Genomic DNA, 10,747 nt, shown 5'->3' with positions numbered 1-10,747 from the left:
CCCGTCTCTACTAAAAAGTACAAAAAATTAGCCAGGCGTGGTGGCGGGTGCCTGTAGTCCCAGCTACTCAGGAGGCTGAGGCAGGAGAATGGCGTGAACCTGGGAGGCGGAGCTTACAGTGAACTGAGATCGCGCCACTGTACTCCAGCCTGGGCTACAGAGCGAGACTCCATCTCAAAAAAAATTAAAAAATAAATAAATAAAAATAAAAAATAAAAAATTCTGTATGGCAAACAACACCATAAAGTTAAAAGATCAGGCTGGGTGTGGTGGCTCACGCCTGTAATCCCAGCACTTTGAGAGGCCAAGGAGGGCGGATCATGAGGTCAGGAGATCGAGACCATCCTGGCTAACACAGTGAAACCCCATCTCTCCTAAAAATACAAAAAAATTAGCTGGGTGTGGTGGTGGGCGCCTGTATTCCCAGCTACTCGGGAGGCTGAGGCAGGAGAATGGCATAAACCCTGGAGGCAGAGGTTGCAGTGAACTGAGATCGTGCCACTACACTCCAGCCTGAGCAACAGAGTGAGACTGTCTCAAAAAATAAAAATAAAATAAAAAAATAAAAGATCAGTGGGGGAAAATAATCTGTGACATGCATGACAGAAAGCAGTTAATGTTCTTAGCATATAAAAGCCTTGTGAATCAAGAAGAAAGAGACCAGCCCTATAGGAGACAAGAGCAGCCAGGGCTGTGAGGAGGCTGTTAGCAGAAAGTGAAAAACAAAAAAGCAATGTAACATTTTAACAAAAATGCTTGCAGTAGATATAGAGGGACACTGTGCAATCAGACTGTCCTTTGAATTCAGGTTCCATCAGATAATAGCTCATGATGCTGTAGCTTGCACAGCCTCTTGAGCCACGATTTTCCGATGGGAATGCTGATTCATCTCTGGGAGTTATTGGAAGGCTCAAAGCATCAACAGAACATCTGGGCACATCCCATAATTTTCCTAATTTTCTCTATGTTCCAAAATTTCAGTAATGTCATATTACTTTTTGGAGTAAAATATACATATATATATATGTTTTTAAAAAATAAAACACCAGGCTCTGTGCATCTTGAGAACATCTGTGTCCACACTCCCACTGCCCGCCTTACCTGGATGCTGTGGACAACGTCTTTAAACAGTGGGGAGCGCTGGGTCCACGTGCTCACCAGCCCTACGGCTCGGTCAAAGTTCTTGACGTACTCGCCGTACATCTTCAGGAATGGGGCCAGCTTCTGCAGGATGTCCCCGAGCCGTGGGTTTGTGTCCCTTCGTGGAGAAATGAATCATCAGAGAAATAGCTGGGTGCATTGGGGACTCTGAGGTTAGTGGACATGAACTCCACCAGGGGGGTGTGGGGTGGAGGCCAGCTCTGTGTGATGGTGAGCAAATTGGTCACCCTCTCTGAGCCTTAGCTTCCTCCCCTATGTCATGTAGAGTAGAAAATAGTTAACTGGGCAATTAAATGAAAGATGCCTGTAAAACAGTTAAAAGTGCAAGCTGCAAGCTTAGAACCAGTGACCCAGACACAGGAGATAGCAGTAGTAGCAGAATCGCTTGAATGATGAACCACAGTTATCAAATAGAACCAACAAAATACCATTATGCTCCTTTTAAATGGGCAAGGATTAGAAACAATGGTTCTATCCAATGCTGGTGAAGTCCTGGGGAAAGTAGCTCTTTGTAGTACTGATAATGAAAAAAGCTGCTTTGGACAGAGATTTGCAAATAATTTTCAAGAAACAGAAAAATATACTAATCGTCTTTGACCTTAGGACTGTTTCAAAAAGAAAGAAAAAAGCCACAGGCACAAAGCCATCACTAAGGCATGACTGTGAACTGCACTCATACATTTAATTTAAAGGTCCAGGCCGGGTTTGGTGGCTCATGCCTGTAATCCAGCACTTTGGGAGGCTGAGATGGGCGGATCACAAGGTCAGAAGATCGAGACCATCCTGGCCAACATGGTGAAACCCCGTCTCTACTTTAAAAAAAATACAAATAATTAGCCGGGCGTGGTGGCGGGCGCCTGTAGTCCCAGCTACTTGGGAGGCTGAGGCAGGGGAATGGTGTGAACCCAGGAGGCGGAGCTTGCAGTGAGCTGAGATCGCGCCACTGCACTCCAGCCTGGGTGACAGAGTGAGACTGTTTAAAAAAAAAAAAAATGTCCAAAGGGCAGGGTGGCTAAGTCATTGGACCCCTGTGCTGTTATAAAAGTTGCAGAGGAGGTCACACATGCACTCATGAGTTAGCAGTCTCCAGGGCCTTGCAGGAGAAAACCTGTCTCTACCAAGCATGGATTTTTGTCAGCCAGAAGGCTGCATCCAGTCCTGACTGCCTCAGGGACACAATGTAAACGTGTTCGGCAGCTGGACCATGTGCTTGTACAGATTTATAAATTGACATAGCCCCTCCCTGAGCAACAGGTGAAAGGACTCCCCCTGGCCTCCCATTCCAGTCAAGCCTCTGTGGTCTCCTGGGTTGCAGCTTAGAGAACGGGCTGGTGGGACACAGAATGGCCAGGCTCCTGATGCAGAGGGAAGCCGGGCCTGCGAAGGGCACAGGCAGCAGAGACCCTAAGTCAAACAGCAGCGGCACCCAGAATGAGGGGAAACGCAACACGCAACGTGGGGAACTGATGAGTCTGGGGGCCAGCCTGGGATGTTTCATGAATTGTGACTTGCACTGAGCTGTCCCTCTGCTAATGAACAGAAGCAGCAGTGGGACAGAGGGACAGGCCACAGGGACAGCAGGAGGAGGATCTGAGGTCCACTGTTGAGAGGGAAAAACAGCATTTTTAAAACAAAGGTGGAGTATAAGCTAGGAGGGAAAAGAAAACCAACTAGCACTATCCACTGTGTGGTGTTTCCAGATGTCAAACCTCATTTTAGTTTCAGAGCCCCAAGTGGGGCGTTAAAAGCCCTTCATTCCGCATCATCTGCTTTCTCAGGAACTAAGCCTTGGAGACCGTAAGTGGCCGGTCAAGGTCACCAACCAGGAAGAGGTGGAGTCTGGATCAGACCCAGGACCGTGCAGAGAAGGGAGGCGCCCAGCCACCATGAGACAGTCCCCCAGCACTTGCCTGGCTCTCAGGCACATGAACCCAGGTCTAGAGACCACTTGAGGGGCCCCATGGGCATCCGCAGATGGTACTCACCACTCCTCCGTGATCCGCGTCTTCAGCTCCGGCAGCAGGAACTGCCCGTGGAAGCGGTGGATGGAGGAGATGTTAGAGAATATGCCCATGATGACTTCTGGAGGAATCCCCGCATCCATCAGCCTGGTGCAGAAAACCTGAGCATACAGAAGCCCACGTGTGGCCAGTGAGCCTCTTCTTCCACTGAGCACAGTTGCCGCCCCGCTTGGGCCACAGGTGAGGGCGCTTGGGAGGGGCCGCTGCTGCCACCTTGTGTTTTCTTAATGAATTTCAGAATTATTGTCCTCCCTTTTCATCCAACTGGTTCAGACAACCTCATGGTCTTAATGCAAGCTCATTTATGACTTACAAATGTGGGTGAGGCAGGGACAGTCGCCTGAGGACAGGGAATGACATCTTTCCTCAGCCACCTCTCATGCGAAATGGAAGGTTCAGACTTCCTTTTCTTTCTCGTGAGATAAAAACAGCAGCAGCAAAACCCCAGCTTCCATGGGTGCTTTATTTCCTGTGCTCATAAACCCCACGTTGTTATGTGGATAGAGATAAGTGGCAAACCCTGTCCCAAGTACTTATGCAGAAAAACATCCAGAAGCCATTTACATGCTCAGATCATGCAGCTGCCAAGAAGAAATGTCCCACAGGTGACTTGGCAAAGCCTTTTCCTCAGAGCTACAAGCACTGAAAACAAAAAATAAGTTTCTAGGACGGGCGTGGTGGCTCACGCCTGTAATCCCAGGACTTTGGGAGGCTGAGGCTGGTGGATCACCTGAGGTCAGGAGTTCAAGACCAGCCTGACAAATATGGTGAAACCCCGTCTCTACTATAAATACAAAAATTAGCTGGGCATGGTGGCATGTGCCTGTAGTCCCAGCTACTCGGGAGGCTGAGACAGGAGAATTGCTTGAACTGGAGAGGCGGAGGTTGCAGCGTGCCAAGATCGCGCCACTGCACTCCAGCTTGGGTGACAGAGTGAGACTTTGTCTCAAAAAAAAAAAAAAAGTTTGTAGACCAGACTTAAATTTGTCTGAGTTTTAGTATTTAAGTCATTCACACTGCACCTATAATGCCCAGCCAATGCTAAGAGATACTGAAACTGCCCCCAAGCCATGTGGGCTACCTGGTCCAGCAGGTGCAGCCGCTTCACATAGGTCTCCTCGGTGTGCAGGAGCTCCTGGGCAATGTGGAGAAGCTTCTGGGGGCCAGAGTGCTGTGGAGAGAAGAGATGCAGCTCACCTGGGGAAGATGAGCCTTGGGGAATTGGCACCTAACGGTCTGCCACTGTGTGCAGGAGAACCAGGGGCCACGGGGGTGGCAGGAGGCCACTGGGGCAGGAGGAGGGGCAGGAGGGGCCACTGTGATGGCGATGTGGTGCTCAGTTCTCATAGATGGGCCTTTGACTACAGAGCAGTTGCAGCGACCACGTCAAAATATATTGCACAGTGATGTCAGCAAGATGATGGACTAAACAGCTCTCGGCCCTCCTTCTGCGCAGAGACATAAGGTTAACAACAATATATGGGCCAGAGCACCTGTGTGAGAATTCCAGAGACCAGTTGAGAAGCTACAGCACCCAAGCCATTATAAAGCCAAGAAAAGGTTTCAGTAAAAGGTGTAGGGAAATTGGTGATGTTTGGCAGGCTTGTCTTAGTCCATTTTACCTGCTCTACATGCGTACCACCATGTCCAGCTAGTTTTTTTCTATTTTCGTTTTGTAGAGATGAGGTTTTGCCATGTTGCCCAGGCTGGTCTTGAACTCCTGGACTCAACCTATCTGCCCGCCTGAGCCTCCCAAAGTGCTGGGATTACAGGTGTGAGCCACCGTGCCTGGCCTCCTCCTGTTTTTGACATTGGGCAGGCTAACAACCCTCTGTAAGTTTCAGTGACCCCAAATGCAAAACAGCAGCGTCACCACCTAGTACCTACATCACAGGGATGTTATGAGGATGGAGTGGAACAACACATATGAAACACTTCATGCAGGACAGGGCACAGAGTATGAGCTAATCAAAGCTGGAAATCATCACTATGGAAGTTTTCACTGAAAATGCCTGAGACTGGGTAATTTCTAAACAAAAGAAGTTTATTTCTCACACTTCTGAGGGTTGATTTCTGCTTCCAAGATGGTGGCCTGAACACTATCCCCTCACATAGTGGAAGCAGTAGAAGAGAAAAAGGGAGATGAAGGCTGTGTCTTCACATGGTGGAAGAGCAGAGAGCAAACCCATGAACTTTCTCTTTTATAAAGGCCCTAATGTTATTCATGATGGCTCTGACCTCATTACTTAATCACCTCCTGAAGGCCCTATTGTGGCAGGCCAATTCTCCCTGACAATCACATAGACAGGCCTGCATGACAGTCACACAGACAGATTTCCACAGCATGGCCTTAACATGGAGCAAGTAGTTAAACCTAGGGAAATCAGTGCCCAGACACCAAAGCTAGAAATAAAACACAGTCAGTAGGAGCCTTGCATAAGCTTCTCCCTAACCTGCAGCAAGTCAAAATAATGGAGGCAGTCTTACATTCCTAGTGCCAGGACCCATCTTGGGTCAACGGAATCTGAGACAAGTCAAGGTAACAGAGGCAGCTGTTTGAATAGATTCATTGGAGAGTCTAAGGCAGCTCTCCAGACCAAGCTGTAAAGAAGATAAGATAGAAATAATCACTCCAGTACCACAGTAGACAGGCCTTGAAGGTACTGGGGCTCTTTTAATCAGACTTAGCAAGCATTTTTTGCTTCTGACCTTCTAGATGAAACAAAATTAGCTACAAAGAAACAGAAAAATGTAGCCCAATCAAAGGAACAAAATAAAAAACTTCAAAACTGATCTTAAGGAAACACAGATCTATGAGCTGCTTGAGAAAAAACATTGAAATAGTTGTCATAAAGATGCTCAATGAGATAAAAGAGAACAGATAGATGACTTTTAAAAAAATCAGGAAATGATGCATGAACAAAGTGAGAATATCAACAAAGAGATAGAAACTATTAAAAAGGACAAACCAGACATTCTGGAGCTGAAATACACTTTAATTGAACCGACAAATTTTTAAGAGGGGTTTGACAGCAGACTTGATCAGGCAGAAGAAAAACTGGGCAAACTTGAAGAGAGGTCATTTGAAATCATAGAGTCAGATAAGAAAAAAAAAAGAAAGAAAGAAGAGCAAGGAGAGCCTAAGGGATGTATGGGCCACTATCAAGTAGATCAATATATGCACTTGTAAGTTCCAAAAGAGAAGAGAGAGAAAGGGGCAAAGAGTTTATTTACAGAAATAATGGCTGAAATTTTCCCAAATTTGAGGAAAGCAATGGACTTAAAAATTCGAGAATCTCAAAGACCTCCAACTGGGGTAAATCAACAGAGAACCATACCAAGACATATTATAATTATATAACTGTCCAAAGTCAAATACAAAGAAAATCTTGAAAGCAGCGAGAGAAAAATAATTTGTCTCACGTAAGGGGTCTTCCATAAGATTATGAGAGGATTTGTCAGTGGTAACTTTGCAGACCAGAAGGCAGAGGGAGGATACATTCAAAGTGCTGAAAGAAAAAAAAAACTGTCATCAAAGAATATTGTATTTGATAAAACTGTTCTTCAAAAATGGAGAAATAAACACTTTTCCAGTTAAACAAAAACTGAGGGAGTTCTTTGCCATTAAATGTGCTCTAAAATAAAAAAGATTAAGGAGTACTTTATGTTAAAACAAAAGGATAGTAAAAAGCAACACAAAACCACAGGATAATATAAAGTTCTTCAGTAAAGGTGAACACATGGATAAATACAATAATTTGTACTATTATCCTTTTGGTGCATAGAATTCAATCACAAAAACATTTAAACATTTAAATCTATATGAATAAATAAAGATGAATTCATGACATCAATCAGAGCAGGGAGAGGGAGGTGGAATTGTAAAAGAGTAGAGTTTTTGCATGTGATTGAAGTTGTTATTAGTTTAAAATAGAATGCTATAACTTTAAAATGTTTTATGTAATTGCAATGGTAACCACAAATAAAATATCTATAGATAAAAAAGGAAATGAGAAAGAAATAAAAGCATATCACTACAAAAAAAAATCAATGAAACACAAAGAAAGATAGTAAGAGAGTAAAGGAGGGACACAAAAAACCTATAAGACATCCAGAAAACAACCAAATGGCAGTAGTAGGTCCTTTCCTATCAGTAACTACTTTAAATGTAAATGGATTAAACTTCCCAATCAAAAGACATATTGGCAGCCAGGTGTGGTGGCTCACACCTGTAATCCCAGCACTTTGAGAGGCTAAGGCGGGGGGATCACGAAGTCAGGAGTTTGAAACGAGCCTGACCAACATGGTAAAACCCCATCTCTACTAAAAATACAAAAATTAGCTGGGCGTGGTGGCGGGCACCTGTAATCCCAGCTACTCAGGAGGCTGAGGCAGGAGAATCGCTTGAACCTGGGAGGCGGAGGTTACAGCGAGCTGTAGTGCCACTGCACTCCAGCCTGGGAAACAGAGCAAGACTCTGTCTTTAAAAAAAAAAAAAAAAAAAAAAAAAGAGGTTCCAAGATGGCTGAATAGGAAAAGCTCCAGTATGCAGCTCCCAGCATAAGCGACACATTAGATGGGTGATTTCTGCATTTCCGATTGAGGTACCGGGTTGATCTCACTGGGGCTTGTCAGACAGTGGGTGCAGCCCATGGAGCAGGGTGGGGCATTGCCACACCCGGGAAGCACAAGGGGTTGGGGAATTCCCTTTCCTAGCAAAGGGAAGCCGTGACAGACGGTACCTGGAAAATCGAGACACTCTCACCCTAATACTGTGCTTTTCCAATGGCCTTAGCAAACGGCACACCAGGAGATTATACCCCGCGCCTGGCTCAGAGGGTCCCACGCCCACGGAGCCTCACTCACTGCTTGCACAGCAGTCTGAGATCGAACTGCAAGGCAGCCGCGAGGCTGGGGGAGGGGCACCCGCCATTGCTGAGGCTTGAGTAGGTAAACAAAGCTGCCGGGAAACTCGAACTGGGTGGAGCCCACCACAGCTCAAGGAAGCCTGCCTGCCTCTGTAGACTCCACCTCTGGGGTAAGGCATAGCTGAACAAAAGGCAGCAGAAACTTCTGCAGAGTTAAACGTCCCTGTCTGACAGCTTTGAAGAGAGTAGTGCTTCTCCCAGCACAGAGTTTGAGATCTGAGAATGGACAGACTGCCTCCTCAAGTGGGTCCCTGACCCCCGAGTAGCCTAACTGGGAGACACTTCCCAGTAGGGGCCGACTGACACCTCATACAGCCGGGTGCCCCTCTGAGACAAAGCTTCCAGAAGAAGGATCAGACAGCAACATTTGCTGTTCTGCAATATTTGCTGTTCTGCAGCCTCCACTTGTGATACCCAGGCAAACAGGGAGTGGACCTCCAGCAAACTCCAACAGATCTGCAGCTGAGGGTCCTGACTGTTAGACAGAAAACTAACAAACAGAAAGGACATCCACACCAAAATCCCATCTGTACGTCACCATCATCAAAGACCAAAGGTAGATAAAACCACAAAGATGGGGAGAAACCAGAGCAGAAAAGCTGAAAATTCTAAAAATCAGAGCACCTCTTCTCCTCCAAAGGAATGCAGCTCCTTGCCAGCGACGGAACAAAGCTGGAAGGAGAATGACTTTGGCGAGTTGACAAAAGTAAGCTTCAGATGACTGGTAATAACAAACTTCTCCAAGCTAAAGGGGGATGTTTGAACCCATCGCAAAGAAGCTAAAAACCTTGAAAAAAGGTTAGATGAATAGCTAACTAGAATAACCAGTGTAGAGAAGTCCTTAAATGACCTGATGGAGCTGAAAACCATGGCAGGAGAACTACGTGACGCATGCATAAGCTTCAGTAGCCGATTTGATCGAGTGGAAGAAAGGGTATCAGTGATTGAAGATCAAATGAATGAAATGAAGTGAGAAGAGAAGTTTAGAGAAAAAAGAGTAAAAAGAAACAAACATTAAGCCTCCAAGAAATATGAGACTATGTGAAAAGACCAAACCTGTGTCTGATTGGTGTACCTGAAAGTGACGGGGAGAATGGAACCAAGTTGGAAAACACTCTGCAGGATATTATCCAGGAGAACTTCCCCAACCTAGTGAGGCAGGCCAACATTCAAATTCAGAAAATACAGAGAACGCCACAAAGATACTCCTTGAGAAGAGCAACTTCAAGACACATAATTGTCAGATTCACCAAAGTTGAAATGAAGGAAAAAATGTTAAGGGCAGCCAGAGAGAAAGGTTGGGTTATCCACAAAGGGAAGCCCATCAGACTAACAGCAGATCTCTCGGCAGAAACTCTACAAGCCAGAAGAGAGTGGGGGCCAATATTCAACATTCTTAAAGTATTTTCAACACAGAATTTCATATCCAGCCAAACTAAGCTTCACAAGTGAAGGAGAAATAAAATCCTTTACAGACAAACAAATGCTGAGAGGTTTTGTCACCACCAGGCCTGCCTTACAAGAGGTCCTGAAGGAAGCACTAAATATGGAAAGGAACAACTAGTACCAGTCACTGCAAAAACGTGCCAAATTATAAAGACCATCAATGCTAGGAAGAAACTGCATCAACTAACAAGCAAAATAACCAGCTAACATCATAATGACAGGATCAAATTCACACATAAGAATATTAACCTTAAATGTAAATGGGCTAAATGCTCCAATTAAAAGACACAGACTGGCAAATTGGATACAGTCAAGACCCATCAGTGTGCTGTATTCAAGAGACCCGTCTCACGTGCAGAGACACACATAGGCTCAAAATAAAGGGATGGAGGAAGATCTATCAAGCAAATGGAAAACAAAAAAGCAGGGGTTGCAATCCTAGTCTCTGATAAAACAGTCTCTAAACCAACAAAGATCAAAAGAGACAAAGAAGGCCATTGCATAATGGTAAAGGGACCAATTCAACAAGAAGAGCTAACTATCCTAAATATATATGCACCCAATACAGGAGCACCCATATTCATAAAGCAAGTCCTTAGAGACCTACAAAGAGACTTAGACTCCCACACAGTAATAATGGGAGACTTTAACACCCCATCGTCAACATTAGACAGATCAACAAGACAAAGTTAACAAGGATATCCAGGAATTGAACTCAGCTCTGCACCAAGTGGACCTAATAGACATCTACAGAACTCTACACCCCAAATCAACAGAATATACATTCTTCTCAGCACCACATCACACTTATTCCAAAATGGACCACATAGTTGGAAGTAAAGCACTCTTCAGCAAATGTAAAAGAACAAAAATTATAACAAACTGTCTCTCAGACCACAGTGCAATCAAACTAGAACTCAGGATTAAGAAACTCACTCAAAACTGCTCAACTACATGGAAACTGAACAACCTGCTCCTGAATGACTAATGGGTACATAACGAAATGAAGGCAGAAATAAAGATGTTCTTTGAAACCAATGAGAACAAAGACACAACATACCAGAATCTCTGGGACACATTTAAAGCAGTGTGTAGAGTGAAATTTATAGCACTGAATGCTCACAAGAGAAAGCAGGAAAGATCTAAAATTGACACCCTAACATCCCAATTAAAAGAACTAGAGAAGCAAGA

The 10,747-nt window shown here is 45.0% G+C and overlaps 1 protein-coding gene across 2 annotated transcripts in view; it reads right to left on the bottom strand.

Moving 5' to 3' along the window:
* The window catches only part of FGD3 (FYVE, RhoGEF and PH domain containing 3), a 72,020-nt gene that overhangs the window by 28,853 nt on the left and 32,420 nt on the right, over positions 1–10,747 (bottom strand). For both annotated transcript variants that reach the window (XM_019034182.4, XM_019034183.3), the window contains exons 4-6: positions 4,264–4,353; positions 3,147–3,283; positions 1,102–1,258 (exon numbers count right to left, since the gene is read on the bottom strand). In XM_019034182.4, the coding sequence (XP_018889727.3) occupies positions 1,102–1,258; positions 3,147–3,283; positions 4,264–4,353 (384 nt within the window). The remainder of the gene's footprint in view (positions 1–1,101; positions 1,259–3,146; positions 3,284–4,263; positions 4,354–10,747) is intronic.

Source organism: Gorilla gorilla, chromosome 13 (assembly GCF_029281585.2).
Source record: "Gorilla gorilla gorilla isolate KB3781 chromosome 13, NHGRI_mGorGor1-v2.1_pri, whole genome shotgun sequence".
NCBI lineage: Eukaryota > Metazoa > Chordata > Mammalia > Primates > Hominidae > Gorilla > Gorilla gorilla.
Note: the sequence above shows the minus strand (reverse complement) of the source record. Positions and strands in the feature narration are given on the sequence as shown.